Genomic DNA, 17,390 nt, shown 5'->3' on the forward strand with positions numbered 1-17,390 from the left:
TTTTGGAAATCAATGATTCATTATTTCATTAATTCAACAAATATTTAAGCAACACCTATTTTCTTCAAGGCCTAGAGATTCTTTAACACATTATTAGTTGTTTCAGTTTTAAATTAGAAGTGTTCAATACTTAGGCATAGAGTCAATATACGCCAAACAAAGAGTGGTCAGCAGTAACATTACCTTTTTAAATAGATTTTATTTTGTGCTACATGTTATACAATTTTATGTGATTGCTCTTTCCAAACACTGAAAGCTAATGAGCGTTTCTGTGGTAGTCCACTCCCCTGCCACCTCAGTGAGAACCCTGGCTCTCACTGACACTCTTTTTGGAGCTCTGTGGGGCTTCATCAAATGCATATTACAACTACTCACAATTTTGAGAGCTGATGAAGTAGAACTCAGGACCCACTCTCTTATCTCCAGACCAATCAGAACCATCTGGATGTTTTCAAAGCTGAAGTACTCGAAATGCCCTGTGGCTCACGTGGTAGAGCATCAAGTCACCCCCAGAGGCACCGGGGTGGCCTGCCAGGCAGGGATACATTCTGCCTTACAGAAATAGAGCTTTGTTTGAAATAAGCTTAGACCTTTACCACTTACCTGTAAATTTCATAAAGTGACGTATGCTCTACAAATGATACAGATACAGTGTGAGTTGCAAACATTAGTAGATTTCAACAACTGTTTAATTTAATGGTAGACAAAAATACTTTCATTCACACGTTGTGAAGAAATTCTTCACAGCCAAACAAGGTTAGTACAGACTTACCTGAATCTGTAGCTGTGATCAATAAGACAAAATGCTCTTTCGTTTCACGATCCAAGCTCTGTGTTACTTGAAGTTCTCCACTAGCTGAGAGAGTAAAAGCGTTGTCTTCATTACCACCAAACAGAACATACGAGAGTTTGCTGTTAGAACCTTGATCATCATCTCTTGCCACCACCTTCAGGAGAAAACAACACACGTCATGAATGTGAGTACAGCTAACAAAATGTCCGCCGTGAAATAAAATGTATCATTAAAAATAATGCGGTAGAGCCATGTGTACCAATATTAAAAGGTTTCAGAGACATGTTTGTAAGTTTCAAGTACAAAAAATTAAAATAGTACAATGTATTATCTGTGCAAAACTAGGTGTCAAATGAATACATGGCATGTTTGGAAGGCTTCACAAAAAATTTTTAACCACAGTTTCATTCAGGTAGTTAGATATATAAAGAGTGGAAGGGAGAACAACATTTGTAACAGTTTTCAAACTTTTACATCATTTTATTTTCTTACTATGTGCAGATATTACAGTCATAGTGAAACAAAAGTCAAACGTACACAAATACATAAATGTGTGGAACACGAGTAAAAACAAAAGAATGTAACTGAAATGCAATATATAATCTACAAGGAAATCACGAGGTTCTTAGGTATAATTTTTTGTAAACCTGTCTTTTTCAAGATTTGCTGTATCAGAAATTGACACAACATTGTAAACCTACTTCATATATATATATATGTATAAATATATATAATTCAATTATATATATGTATTCAATTATATATATAAACTATAATTATATAATTTATACTTCAATTATATATATATATACATATATATATATAAAAATAAAGATTTGCTATATCTGCAAGTAAGCATTATTTATGGGTGAGACTAAGGAAGAGGGTGGGAGTAGTATGAACATTATAATTAAATTAGACATCTTATAATGAACACAATATTTATTTTATTTAAATATACTGACCTGAAGAATTGTTCTGGGTAGTGCCCCTAAATTCTCAGGGACATTTACAGAATATGGAGATAGTTCAAATACAGGAACAAAATCATTAATATCCAGCAGGACAATGCTGACAGTGGAGGTATCAGTCCTGGGGGTGCTGCCCCGATCTGTTGCTTGAACAGTTAAAAGGTAATTAGGGGTCTTCTCTCTATCCAAAGGCTTAGCCACAGTGATGGCACCGGTGACAGAATCGATCCGAAATTCCTGATTGGCATTACCACCAATGATGCCATAACGAACCTGTCCATTGGTACCTTCGTCTCTATCTGCTGCCGATACTTGTGTGATATCTGTTCCAGTAAGTGTATTTTCGTTAATCTCCACCTTATACATGGCCTGTGCAAAAACAGGGTTGTTATCATTGATGTCAAGTACCATGACCACAACCTCTGTAGATGAAGAGAGAGATGGTTGCCCTTTGTCTGTAGCCACCACCGTTAGAGTATAATTAGAGACCTCTTCTCTATCCAGCTCTCCAGTGAGCCTCACTTCACCATCAATGGTCCCAATACTGAACTTGTTTCCCAAAGGGTTCAGTAGGGTGTATTCAATATAGCTGTTTGGGCCGCTGTCTGGGTCCGTGGCTTGTGCTTTGAAAACAACAGTATCAATAGGTGTGTTTTCCGGAATGTATGTCAATTTCGGGGAAAGAAATGTTGGTGGGTTATCATTTACATCCAACAAAATAATGGAGACTTGAGCAGTGCTTGTGAATCTGGAGGCTGGAAGTTGTGGCAGGTCATGCACCTGAACAACCAGGTTATAGAAGGACTGACTTTCCCTATCCAAAGCTTTGAGGACTTTCAGTATGCCATTCTTGTCAACCGTGAATTGCCCAAGGCTATCACCAGAAGCAATGCTATAAGCCAAATGGGAGTTGATGCCTGCAATGGAAGGGAAAAAATGAAATCCTCTTAAACATGTGCTGATTGCAAACTAAACTGCACCAAAAATTTTATAAAATGAAACTGCATATTTGATATATGATGCCTCCAAAGACACCTTATGGATGATTTAGCTGCAGTTAATTTTCTTTGTAAGTAATAATACATAGCCCATAATTCTTTTCTTGTTAGCTTTTGATCTGAAAAGATGTTTACAATCTGGTGAACAAATGATCTATATACTGCCTGCTATTGACTAGGGTGTTGAAATGTGAAATTACAAAAGTAAAGAGAAAAACAATATTCCAGAGAGCGGATATTTTCCTGTACATTTCCTTATTTCTGTCACGTAATTCCTGAGAATTCAACGTTAACAGTGCCACACTCTATACGATTAGCCAAACATTTATAACTTTAGTAATTTATTGAGGCCGACACCAATTTTCAGAGAAGGGTAATAAAACTTTCTGATGTATGGCATTAGTCATGGATGCTTTAAGTCTGCTTTTACATTTCTTGTCAGAACCAATAAATACTTTTTAATTCCGATTAAGCATCTGGCTAATGGCCTTTGAGAAAATAATTCTCTGCAAAATTTTATTATGTATATTTACTGTGTTTAGTACTTTTTGAAGAAAATGTTCGCAGTAAAATTACACATGAAAGGATACAAATATAAAGGCTTCCCTTATTATTAAGCTATTTTTAGATTATAGTTTATCTGTTTTTCCCAGGCACATGTGTCACATTTTAATTTTAAAAAATCTTCTATAAATCCTCATTTCAGAAAAGGATTGCAGAGATTTTTATCTAACAAAGATGATGTGTAGAATAGACCACCCTATTGTTTTCGTAAAGAATTTAAAGGTAGTGGGTGGAGGGTACAGCTCAAGTGCTAGGGCACATGCTTAGCAGGCACAAGGTCCTGGGTTCAATCCCCAGTACCTCCTCTAAAAATAAGTAAACCTAATTACTACCTCCCTCCTAAATAAATAAGAATTTAAAGGTAAACAGCAGATAAGCAGTGCAAACAGATAGAAAAATATCTTCTGCCCCAGGATAGTGTTTCCTTCACTGGTCCACAATTCCATGTATATTTTAATATTTTATCATAAAGATGTTGGGAAATCACGGAATATTATAAGAATTTCTAAGAAACATATTGTATATCTAGATAATCCATCCTTAATAAAGATGCTATCCTCTGGGCTCTTTTGTTGGGGAAAATCTATAGAGTAACATAATAAACTGTTCACAAATAGCTCCTAAATTTCTGAAGTTAATTTTAGCTATTCAGGTCAGAAAGGATGGTGACTCTTTGCCAAAAGTCTTCTAGCATAATTTGGTCACCCATTACCTCTTTTTTCTTGAAAAATACTCTTTCTCATGATTCTGTGAATAATTGAGTTAAATTTTGTCTTTTCTTGGAACTCATCACGTTCCTTATAAAGGTAATTTTCAACTGAGTAGTCGGATTTCCTTTTCTACCAGGCAGAGCCTGCCTGTTCTTGTTTTAAAAAATGATGAAATTATTATTTTCCTGTGATTTGATAGTCTCTTATCTAATGTCCTTTGTCTATATGTTGATGTAGAGAAAAATATTTATGGAGATAACTTTCAGGCCCTGACTTATTCACAAAAATTTAAAGGATAAACAAGGACTGAGTTGAGCTTTGAAAAGGTAGGATTTTTCTCCTCATTAAGAGTTGTGGCTTTTAATCTTTGTAGTTTATTTAAGACTATTCACAAGAGAACAAAGCAGAGGTTATAAAGTTCAAAATACTTAGGACTCTGAGGATCAGGAAAAATATGAATAAATAAAGCTAATGGAGGCCACAGGTCAATTCACCAGCAGGAGATAAAGAGAATTTTAAGATCTGGCTAGAACAAGGTCAACAGCCTACTTTAACTCTTTGACTTAAAATTCCACAGGTTTGGAGCAAGAAAAGTTCCACCAACTGATGCAAAAAAAAAGTTTTATCAACTGGTGCAATAGATGGATATATTACTTAGAGAAAGTAATTAGATTTTAAAATACGTATTATATATTTAAATAGATATATCTATATAAATAGATATATTTAAAATAGAATTCCTCCCTAAGGAAATTTTATGCATTTTCCATGGCTAAATCCATCAGTAAATATTGAGGCATAAATTCAGATACAATTATTATTGAGAAAAAGTTATGAAGACATCTGGATAAAAATATTATTAAACAACAAAGATATAAAATTTAGTTCTATGCAAGTATATGAAATCTTTCATGCCCAAGATCAAAAGAAATTAAAAACGCTGACAAAACTACACTTGACTACAAAGTGATGGCCTAGCATTTCTACATAAATCAGCCAGAATGCAAGCAATTAAATCAAGGATGGACACCCTTGGTCCACTGTGTATGCTACTTCCTGGTGTAAACAGTTAACTTGCAGAGGCAAAAAGAGAACATAAAACCAAGATTTTATAGCCTTGCTGTAAACAGCAGAACAGCCTATTTTTTAGGGAAAAAGTTTGATAGGATAGTTGAGTGGAGGAAATAATATATGTTAACTTTAATTAGAATTATGAAAACAAGAAAAATTTGATTTTATATTCAAATTCATAATGACAAATATATCAGGTAATAACATTAAAGTGAACTGATGATAGCAATCATTATCTTTGAGAAAATGCACATAGAAATATAGCTATTTTTGCAGAGAATATTGCAGCGTCATCTAAGAAATAGCTCTCATCTCAGGAACTGAAACCTTACTGCTACAAATACAGAACCATCTATATTGGCCTTACTGTAAAGAAAAGGACTTTTCTTTCCTGTCAAGTCTAAGTGTCTCTGGGCATGCACTCTATGTCTAGAAAATACAGGTAGACGTATTGAAACTCAAAATTCTCCCTGAACCTTTATACTACACTGAAAAATGGAGAGCTCAGGCCATTTTTTGTCTCTCTGCTCCTTGCGTCAAATAGCCAAATCATAAATCAGTAAATATATTATTTTAACATTCTGTAGTTTATTCATAAGTATTGGGACTTGAATTTAGTAGCCTTTTATAGCCCACTAGATCTTTAAACTCAAAACAGTGCATTATTTCTAACCATTTGCATTCAATGTTCTAAAAGTGGTTTAGTTACATGATTCTTTCTGGCAGTTTTATTGTGTGTGTGTGGTTGTGTTGGTTCCCCCCGACCCCAGTCTTGAGAATAATTTAGTTCCAGGAAATATAGCACATAACTATGGGTATGTAGTTCTGTAATGAAATGCGTACATTTATTCACAATCCATAAATGCTGATTATTTCTATGATGAACTGGTACTTGTCAACTTATCACGCAGCTGTAACACATGGAATGTTTCCAGATAGCATTAATGTTTATGAAGCAGTTCCAACAAGGTCTTCAGGTCACTAGAATATGAAGCCCATTCACAGGTCAAATGATCTGCCTTGTGTACCTACCATATATAAGTAAATTTTTTCGGCAATAATTAGAATTGCTTTCTTCTCAAAACACTCTATGACTCCCCAGTATTTTGAAGAATATACAAATTCATTCCTAGGATAATGAAATAATTATCAAAGCCAGAGTATTTCTATGAAACTTTAATTTATAATAGTTTGCCTCAATGTAACACTTTCTTAGTTGTATGCATGAAATCCTTGAGATTAATGCATATGCTACTTAATGTTGTGAACACAGTGAAATATAAATATTTGCTTTATTCTTATTAAGTGATTATGTAATCTAAAATTTTAGTTAAACTCAGAGATTCTAGATACAGATAAAATGTTAAATTTATTTTCATAAAATACCTTCATTTCAGATAACAATATTATCTCATCTAAAAACTCTTGATCAGAGATTAAAATGAACTTGTTAGTTAAAAAATGTCTAAATAACACTGTGAAATACATTCAGAACTATTTAGTGTAACTGAGTTGGCAATTTTAAACAAAGAAGGTTACCCTTATTCAGTCTTATCATTATCCTTGAAATTCAGAGAGAATAGAAACTGTGTCCTACATTTTAGGTCAAGGTACAGGAAATTACACTGATAAAACTATTCAAAACTGAAAACAATGGAAAAATGTTGCTTGAAATTTTTACGTCAAACAATTAAAGGAAAAAAATCCATAAAAAGTAGCCTGAAGTCAATGGTTGATATATTTCTGTGCATATACGTGATTGAAATATTCCAGGAGGTTGCACAAAGTTTCTTATTTGCTATTTTCCCCATTGTCTACATTTTAAGGTGTAAAGATAAGTGAAATTTATTCTAGAGCTGCAAGTAATCTTGTGATACAATGGGCCCTCTCTAATACATAATAAGTAAATCACAAAGAAGCCTGGCAGATAATTCTTTACCACAGAAAAGTCAGGACCAGCCACATGGACAAATAAAATATATATATCTCCAGGGATCAGGCAGACTAATTAAGTTTATAATAATAGAGAAATCAAGTTAAAGCAGAGATTAATCTCAGTTGTATATAAATGTCTAATTGGAGCCAATCTCAAAGCTGGACTCACATACATGAATAAGATTATACAACGTTCTTAGGCTAGGACTGGGTACACACTAAGTACAGTTGGCTCATCATATTTGCTGGTTCTGCATCCACAGATTCAACCAATGCAGATCAAAAATATTTGGGGAAAAAAAAGATTCCAGAAAGTTCCAAAATGCAAAACTTAAATTTCCCAAGCACTAGCAACTATTTACATAGCATATACATTGTATTAAGTATTATAAGTGATCTAGAGATTTAAAGTAGACAGGAGGGTGTTTTGAGTTATATGCAAATAGAACACCATTTTATATCAGGGACTTGAGCGTCTTAGATTTGGATATCAGCAGGGGTCCTGGAACCAGTCCTCTGCAGATACTGAGGGACGGCTATACTTGACAAATGTGTGTCTAATATTAACTGTGCTTAAATAAGAGTGGAAACTTTAAAATGCACTTAATAAACTCTAAAGAAATCATTTCTAATTTTGTGAATTGAAAGATACATAAAATATTGTGCTTTTTGCCTCTCATATGTTTCTAAGTGGCAATTCTAGACAATCCTGGAAGGAAACTAAGTATAGAACAGAAAGGTATTCTGAGATTATACAAATCATTCAAGTCAGCAAGAACCAGGAAATTCTAAATTAAGGTTGATATGTCTATGTCATGAGACATATCCTTGGGCTAGGGACTTATTTCCTTTTTAAATACTGTCTCTTGTTTTCTCAAACGAAAGAGCATTTCACTGCATCCAACGGAAGGGAAAACAAGGTATTAACTTTCTAGTTTAGTTAAAGAATGATAATCTGTACAATGCTGTCTCTATGGTTGTATTATCTGATATGTGTATTTCCAAAATAGATCTTAGAAGAAAGTCCAGGAGATTCATATTTTAAAATAAAGCTTGTCAAATGCTTTTGCAATAAATAAAAATAAAACACTAAAGTTTAGATTTAATGTAAAAATCTCAACTTGATTATATAGCATAAGTTAAAAGAGATCTGAGACTGCCCTTTGAGTCAAAGCATGAAAGCTTACTAAGATACTATGAGCAATTTTCAGTCAAAAATATAAAACCAATTATGAATTCTTAAGTATTTTTTGAGACTCTGGTTTTTCTTTTACATCCAAATTTTATCCTTTTTATGTTAAAAGAATATGCATAAGCAAATATTTTTATTTATCTGACAAAATATCGAAAAGTCTATTTCATGACTTCCACATTACTAAACTGCAATAGTGTCACACATTTAGGGAGAAAAAAGGAAGATAAAGTTTAAAAGATGATAACAATGCATGCTGTGTAACTATTATAAATAAACATTTAACTAATAAAATACTTAATATTTTAATCCTCCATGGTTAAATTATAAAACTATTCCTTGACTTTGGACCTATATTTACAAAATGCAATTTTGTGATAGCTGCATACAGTAAATAAATACGATATAAATCTGATGACATTTTAAATAAAGTTTAAGTATACAAAATAAAGTACATACCATCATCTGCGTCAGTAACATTAAACACAAGAACAGTAGATTCTAGAGGTAGATTCTCCATTAAAGATGTGCTATATGAATTCAAGCTGAAAATAGGTGGGTTATCATTTATATCTAGTATATTGAAATAAACCCTGATGGTAGTAAATTGTCCCCCACCGTCTTCAGCTCGAACCGTGAGGATATAATATTGTTGTGCTTCATAATCTAACATTCGAGTCAAATTAAAGACTCCAGTAACTGGATTCAGGAAAAAAATGCCATCTTCATCATCTTCATTCACAATATATGTAATTTCTCCATTCACACCAGAGTCATCATCTGTAGCTAAAATAGCTGCTACCAAAGAACCTATCAAAAAGAATAAATTCATAGTCTAAAATTAATGGGATAGAGTGAGTATTGCTAAAAGAATATATATGACACCAAAAAATTATTTGTATAGTTAAATATTTTAACTAGAGAAGCAGTATGAAAGTATAATGAACACAACATTTTGTAGATTTCTACATTAACGCTGATACCAATATTACCAAATAGTAACAAAGTAGGTAGCATATTAGGTGTCCACTAGATCATATGTATGTTGCAGTGAAAATACTCTGAGGAATTAACATTACTTCTAACATTATTTTTCCATCTGGCACTACCAATTCATAAACACATTGATGAGTTCAGTAAACATATATTGGGGCCCATTGCTAATGTCAGGAACTGGGGATTCCAAGCAGTAACCAAGACTTGTGCTGAGGGGCTACCACTTGACAGCTCATATGGCCATTGCTATAATTAAGGCAAGACGTAAATGTGATGGGAATTTCATGGAAGACATACACAATTCATCTTGGGGAAAAGACTGCAGTGGGAAGTAGTCTTGTATAAATGTTTCATTCCTTTGTCAAATGAGTTTCTAAAATATATACCTTATTAAGCAAACTCATTCCAAATGTAATTCAGAACAAAATTTCAGTTTTAGATAAGAATCTCCAATAGTGGGGATGAAGCACCCACACAGGAAAAGCATGGATATTGAGCACTCAAACTCAACAGTCACAACATAATATGTTCAAGGAAGCAAGATGGTGATTCAGGATTCCTGTTCTACTAACGTTCATCGAGCACCTGCTAATCCTTAGGCCCCACGTTAGCAAACTCATACATGTTTTCTAAATTACCCTTACTCTAATTCTAATAGGAATTGTTGTTGCCATTGTACTAAGAAGGAATTGAAGCTGAGAAATGAATTCATTGCCTTGGTTCATATAGCTAAGTGTTAGAACCAGCATTCACAGCTTTTCATATGCTTTTCTTTGTTCTTTCTACATACAGTAGAATAATCATCACTAGAAATTAGAAATTAGACATTTTTAATAATAATTTCATCATTACACATTTTTAAATTGGAACCTAGTATCAAAACAATGATTGCCAGATAAGTTAACAATGCATGTCACAAGTACTTTCAGAAACAGAAATATCTGTAATTAGTAATCAGACTAATGGCTACCCTCATTTGCTCTCAAAAGTCTAGAAATGTCCTTGGGAATTGTAGCAAAGTGGGTTAATTAAAACATTTAAAAATCCAGCATTTATACCTAGCAGCATATGGTAAAAACTAATCACAATTTAAGAGTGGCCAAAACAATCCGTAATTGTAGTCAAAGGTAATCCTGGCAAAATACACGGAAGGGCATGCACCTACCTGGGGTCGTGTCCTCTGGGATGTCAAAAGAGTACACAGGCCTGGAGAACTTGGGTGTGTGGTCGTTCACGTCACTGACAGTGATATTTATTCTCATATCCGAGGACTGAAGACCATCATCTGCACGAACCAGCAAGGAATATTTGGAACGGCGTTCTCTGTCCAACCTCTTGGTAGCTATCAGATCGCCAGATTCAGGGTCAATGCGGAAGCTGTCATCTGCTCCACTAATGATCGTGTATGTGACAAGAGCATTTGCACCCTACAAATAAAAGATCAGCATCTGAACTGCTAAAAAGAGACCTTTAAGACTTACTACTCCTTGTGCTGAATGTGTATTTGACATAGTGAGGCTTTGGAGCTTAATTTCATGTGATACTGTAAGACTTCAAAATGTTAACAGGTCTGTGTAGTGTTTTACGTAGTCTTTCACTATTCACTCCATTAACTAGTACAAGAAATCTCAACCTTCATTATTTACCTATATATTATTTAAATTATTTAAATGTGTACATGGAAAAGAGTAAAACTGTCACTGTGGAAATTACGACTGATGCTAATACTATCAACCACATAACCAGAGGTTGGCTAAAAGCTTGCTCTGGGCCAGGACCTGTGGCAGCACAGCTCCGGGAGATACTATTTCACAGAGGAAGACACGGGGTTCCGAGATGCTAGTTAACCTTTGCAGAGTCACACTGTAAGCATGAGTGTGGATTTTAAACCCCAGTCTGCCTGATTCTGAGCTCATGTTTCATCTGATTCAGCATGAAGGTAATTAAATGAAGCAAGCAGTAAGTGGAGGCTTGCCATAAGCACTGTAAGAACCAAGAAGAGAGAGGGATGATTTGGAACAGTTTGGCAGCGTGGAGAGTTTTAACATAGCACAGAGAAGAAAAGCTAAAATAGTAGGCTATGGGTACAGTTTGGAGAATCTCAACAAATCCGCTTGAATTCTATGGACAAGAAACCACCAATCTTTTTTAAAATTGGAAACAATTTTCTTTTGAGGTTCTTGACAGATTAGGATGGACTAGAGCGAGGAGAGGCCAGAGAAGGGAGACACTGAGTAGAGTTTGGCCCAAAGAGACTGGGGCTTCACCTCCTCAAGGTGAAACTCATACAATCTGTGTTGTTTGCTGACTCCAAGTCCCTGTTCTGTAAAATGAAAGCAGCAATGCCCTCGGGGGTTCTCTCAGGACTCTGAGCTGTAGCATGTAAAATCTGAAGTTTAAACTAGGAAGCTGGCAGAAGGTACGGAAAGGTTGAGGAAAACAGAACATTTATTAAGTGTTTATTAAGTGCCAAGCACCACTCTAAGCACATCACTTCATGGGCACTAACTGATTTAATATTTAAAGGTAATCCAGTTGGAGAAGTACTGTTATCATCCCCATTTTCAAGATACAGAAACTGAGACATAGAAATTTGAACCCTACTGTCTTGCTCCAGAAGTGAGACTCTCAATCATTATGTACCCAACATAATGCACAGAGCAAATTAGTAAGATCTGCTAGGTTACAGACAGAGAAATAACAATAACAATTGCTCTCATCTGTTCGACAATCCCATACAGTCTCATTTCCTTCTTTTAACAACTCTATGCAGTGGGAGCAGAAGTGAAAGAGAAGAAAAAAATTTAATTTCAAATTACTTTGGGAATTAGGAGAGTACTCTTCCTGAAGACATCTCAGGATATGATCTGCTTTGATGCAGGAGAAATTAGGCAGTGAGATTTTATAATTATATATATCATATGTTAAGAGACTGGATTGCTTCATGATTATGTGGCAATGGTTACAACCACAGAAATGACTGTTGGTCAGAGATTTGAGAAGGGGTTTGATTAAACTATCTGAAGGTCGATATATGTAGGTGATGACAGTTAAAGCCACAAGATTTGTTGAGGATCTAAATGAGAATAGATAGAGAAAGGAACAGTGTCATAAAGATTGAATAGCAACATTTAGAGAGTGGGAAGAAGGGGCAGAGACAGAGACTGATGGAGGGAGAAGATGAGGGACCTAGAAGACCCAGAGGAACAGCCTGCCACCATGGTGAAAAGGAAGGCTTCAAGAAAGAGCTGATTTCAGCAAAGTCAAAAATAAAAAAGTTAAAGAGAATTAAAATTACAGCACCCATCTGGATTTGATGACGGGGAAAGCTAACTTTACAGTATTTTAAAATCTATTATAAACTTATATATATGAAATTATGAGCATTTTGATTTAGACATTTTAAATTATATATATTATAATTGAAATCTTAAGTTAAACATCACACACTGTACTGGTTGAGAACTGATGCTCTGGAGCCATATTTTTGGGCTTGAATCTCTGCTCCACTACTTATTATCTGTGTGTCACTGGGCCACTACTTGACCTCTATGAGCCTAAGTTTCCTTATCTGGACATTGGGGTTGGTAATGTTACCTCCCACATAACGCTGTTGTGAGAATTAAAGGTGTTAATACATGTAGTGAACCTAGTACATTCCTTGAGAAGTTTTAAGTGTACGACAATGCTAATTTTTATTTTTATTTCCATTTTTATTGTTTTCTTATAAAAGAGATATAATGGGTTAAGTATATTTGATGACTGAGATGTTTGCAAATAAATAATTTATATCAAAATATGGTTAGAACTGCTATATAGTCCAGGGAAAATATTTTCTGATTTCTTATTATATTGAGTCTTGACACTGGGATATGTGGTATTGGAATTGTCAACTTCAAAAGTTGTTTTTTGATTTAATCAGACACATAAGGGGATGATTTCCAGCAGTCAAAGGGAAAAACACTCTTTCAAAATTTCTGTCTAGTGGCATTTGCTATATTTTTGTACTGCATTCTCTAACCCAATCTGAAAATTTAGTAACAGGAATGCCTCTGAGCACATTTTAATTTAGTAATGGAACAGCTGAGTTTAACACACTGCACATGTTTACCCTGTATATTCAGGTGTACATGGAGTATCTAACAGATTTACTGTAATTCTATGGTTTAACAAAAACATTCAATAAGAATTGTAGACTTCTAATCTGACCACATTCTGTACTATTTATTCTATTTCACAAGGAATTCCATTATTCTGGTAAAACAGTCCAGGGAAAAACAGCTACACTCAATTCTGACCTATTAAAATGGTATTTGGAAATTAGGGGAAAGCCAAGAAACAGAAACATATTTCAAGCTATTACATAAGTGGTTTGCAATTTAGAAATGTCCTGTCTACAAAAAAGTGACTATAATAATTAATACTCCTAAACTTATGATAATTCTTCTGAACAGAAGCAAAGGCATCAGACTATGTTGATAAACAAGTCTGTTCCTGTTCAAAATCAGCTGATGTGGTGAACTGGTAATTCTAGAGATGCTTGAAAATGTGTGGCCAAGAGGAATGATTTAATTAGGCCTTTCGAAAAGTCTATTTATTTATTTAATCTCCAAAATATGCAGTATCCACAATACTATAAGAAACAAATATCGTCTTGCAGCTGCAGCACAGTGGAAATAATGCTGTTTAAAAATATTCTGTTCTCCTGAGATACCACAGAGACAAAAGCACGTGAAAGGAATTCTAAAAGTAAATAGCTATAAATTGCAAGTGCATTTTACAACCTTAAGCAGTATTTTCAAAAACAAGTATGGTACCATGAAACAAAGCTTGAGTCTCCTGGCCCATTACAAGCATAATAATTCTGTTTATCAAAGGAAACAAGAGACTGTCGAAGTCACGTGCATTTGAGAGATGTGTATCTTGATCCAACACATGTTTCAAATGATATTTAAATTACGTTCAACATGTACATGTTGCTTTTTAAAACACATTCCTTTACCCAGGCATTATTCTCCAGCACCCTACTAGAGTTTCTCTGACAAACTAGTATTTCTGTGCTCGATTTCATAATTAAGGAAAAGCATATAAACTAAAGAATATATGGACATAATTTGCTGATGACCTATATAATCTTAGTGTTTTAAAGAAGTCTATTAATCTTTCAAAATCAATCCACTATATAGTTGTGTGACAATTTAATGCTGGCCACAAAGTTAAAGAAACCTCTTGCATTTCAATATTGATTTCTACTCAAAACTAGATGAAGAAAGAAAACAGAGCCATGATTTAGTAAGAGACAAAACATTTCAAATATACATGCCGATTTTCAAATTCAATTAAGAGGTAAGGAGCTGAGAAGAGAGTAGAAGATAGAAGTTTTACCTGAAAGCATTAATAGTAATTTATTGCAAGCTACACAGAAAAGGAAACAGCCAATAATTCTGAATGCCATAGGAAGCCTAGGTATCCACTGTGTTTGGCATACAGCCAAAGAAATGTTGGTTCCTTATGTCAGGAGCTGAAATTGTCAGTGGTCATTAAAATGCTACTAAAAAATTTAAGAGAAAATATATTCAAGAAAGAAAACAACCTCATGAGCTTAATCTTTAAAAAATAATGGCCCAAAAGCAGTCTCACAAAAATGTCCTTCTTTCCTTTAAAGTGGTAGGTGAAATTTCCTCCCTTCCATCCTCTTCTACCTTTTTCCCCCTCCACCTCCACTCCCCTGGCCCGCACACAGGTCTTATAAAATACTCTGTGGTAGTTTTTATGCCTTCAGGCAGAGTCACAGCCTGCATAAATTGTCAACATCCCTACCTCCCTCTGAACTGCAAACAGCCCTCCCTCATTTACCCTGGTCTGTTCAGCTTTCTAGCCTTACTTGTTTCTGCTTCTTTAACTCCCCACCCTGTCTCACCCCAAGGGTACTTCTCGCATATCCTAGCTATCATCACCTTATGTTCAGTACCTAAAAAAACAAAAACACTAGAATGCCTAAGCGGTAATACCAGAAATGGATACTTACATTTTTTTAAACTTAAAAAAAAAAGAATCTCAATAGAAATAAAGCAAAGACAAGATACAATAAACCTCCTAGAGGAAAACATAGGCAAAACATTATCTGACATACATTTCAAAAATTTTCTCCTAGAAGAAATAAAAGCAAGAATAAACAAATGGGACCTAATGAAACTTACAAGCTTCTGCAGAGCAAAGGAAACAAGAAGTAAAACAAGAAGAAAACCTATGGAATGGGAGAAAATTTTTGCAAGAGAAACTGACAAAGGCTTGATCTCCAGAATATATAAGCAGCTCATATGACTCAATAAGAAAAAAAATAAACAACCCAATCCAAAAATGGGCAGAAGACCTAAACAAGCAATTCTCCAAGGAAGACATACAAATGATCAAAAAGCACATGAAAAAATGCTCAATATCACTAATTATCAGAGAAATGCAAATCAAAACTACAATGAGGTATCACCTCACACCAGTCAGAATGGCCGTCATTCAAAAATCCACAAATGACAAATGCTGGAGAGGCTGTGGAGAAAGGGGAACCCTCCTACACTGCTGGTGGGAATGCAGTTTGGTGCAGCCACTATGGAAAACAGTGTGGAGATTCCTCAAAAGACTAGGAATAGACTTACCATATGACCCAGGAATCCCACTCCTGGGCTTGTATCCAGAAGGAAATCTACTTCAGGATGACACCTGCACCCCAATGTTCATAGCAGCACTATTTACAATAGCCAAAATATGGAAACAGCCTAAATGTCCATCAACAGGTGACTGGATAAAGAAGAGGTGGTATATTTATACAATGGAATACTACTCAGCCATAAAAACAGACAACATAATGCCATTTGCAGCAACATGGATGCTCCTGGAGAATGTCATTCTAAGTGAAGTAAGCCAGAAAGAGAAAGAAAAATACCATATGAGATCGCTCATATGTGGAATCTAAAAAACAAAAACAAAAACAAACAAACAAACAAAAACAAAGCATAAATACAGGACAGAAATAGACTCATGGACAGAGAATGCAGACTTGTGGTTACCAGGGGGGTAGAGGGTGGGAAGGGATAGACTGGGATTTCAAAATTGTAGAATAGATAAACAAGATTACACTGTATAGCACAGGGAAATATACACAAAATGTTATGATAAATCACAGAGAAAAAAATGTGACAATGAGTGTGTATATGTCCATGAATGACTGAAAAATTGTGCTGAACACTGGAATTTGACACAACATTGTAAAATGATTATAAATCAATAAAAAATGTTAAAAAAAAAAAGCAAAGTACAATAAAACCCTGTTGATGTAAATACCTAGAGACATAAGGACCTTCTCAGCCGTCTTCAAATCTCATCCTAAATATAAACAGATCTCAAAAGATGAACTTCAAGACAAGCAAGTGTGTGCAAGCATACACACACACCCAGAAAAGTCAAACAGAGGAAAATAAACATGCAGGCAGGATTGCATTTGTATTAACTCTTATTTGTCATATCTTGAAAAGAAAATGTAAGAAGGAAAATAAAATTATAACAGTGCCAACATGATAGTATTAAAAGGGTTGAATGTTGGCATCTCTTTCAAACAATTGGTTCTTAAGAGAACAGTGTATCTCATTATAACATATATATCATGATTAACATGATTATTGCTTCATGCCTTGAAAAAACCACCTGAAATAAATGCAGTTTATGTGTTCTATTCCTACAGAGAGTATAGCCAATAGAGCAGTCATTACAATTGCAATTATTTGATGTATAATTTACATGGGCTTATAGAAATTGTATGAGCTTTTTTTTGCTGTTGTTATTTTGCTAAATGAGATATAATTAAATTTTATGAATTGAGCTATCCAAAATATATTATCAGTGATAAGTTTTAAGAAAATGAAGCATTTACTAAATTATAGCTGATGATATCTCATTTTTCTCAATAATAATAGAAATATTCAGCAACATAACTCTTTTAATGGTAGCTGGGACTGGGAACAAACTTTATATGAAATTGAGTAGAAGGTAAAAACTTAACACATTTTTTCCAATAGAAAACTACAGTTATCTAAATGCCTATGCTTTATTTTGTTTCCTTTTCCTTAGTTAGATTTTGGCAAAATATATAGATGACTAAGTCATTAC

At 34.4% G+C, this 17,390-nt stretch overlaps 1 protein-coding gene across 1 annotated transcript in view; it reads right to left on the reverse strand.

Moving 5' to 3' along the window:
• Positions 1–17,390, reverse strand: part of FAT4 (FAT atypical cadherin 4) — a 157,915-nt gene that overhangs the window by 68,804 nt on the left and 71,721 nt on the right. Inside the window, exons 3-6 of the mRNA XM_015246090.3 lie at positions 10,396–10,657; positions 8,694–9,044; positions 1,759–2,681; positions 773–947 (exon numbers count right to left, since the gene is read on the reverse strand). Coding sequence (XP_015101576.2) covers positions 773–947; positions 1,759–2,681; positions 8,694–9,044; positions 10,396–10,657 — 1,711 coding nt within the window. The remainder of the gene's footprint in view (positions 1–772; positions 948–1,758; positions 2,682–8,693; positions 9,045–10,395; positions 10,658–17,390) is intronic.

Source organism: Vicugna pacos, chromosome 2 (genome assembly GCF_048564905.1).
Source record: "Vicugna pacos chromosome 2, VicPac4, whole genome shotgun sequence".
Taxonomy (NCBI): domain Eukaryota; kingdom Metazoa; phylum Chordata; class Mammalia; order Artiodactyla; family Camelidae; genus Vicugna; species Vicugna pacos.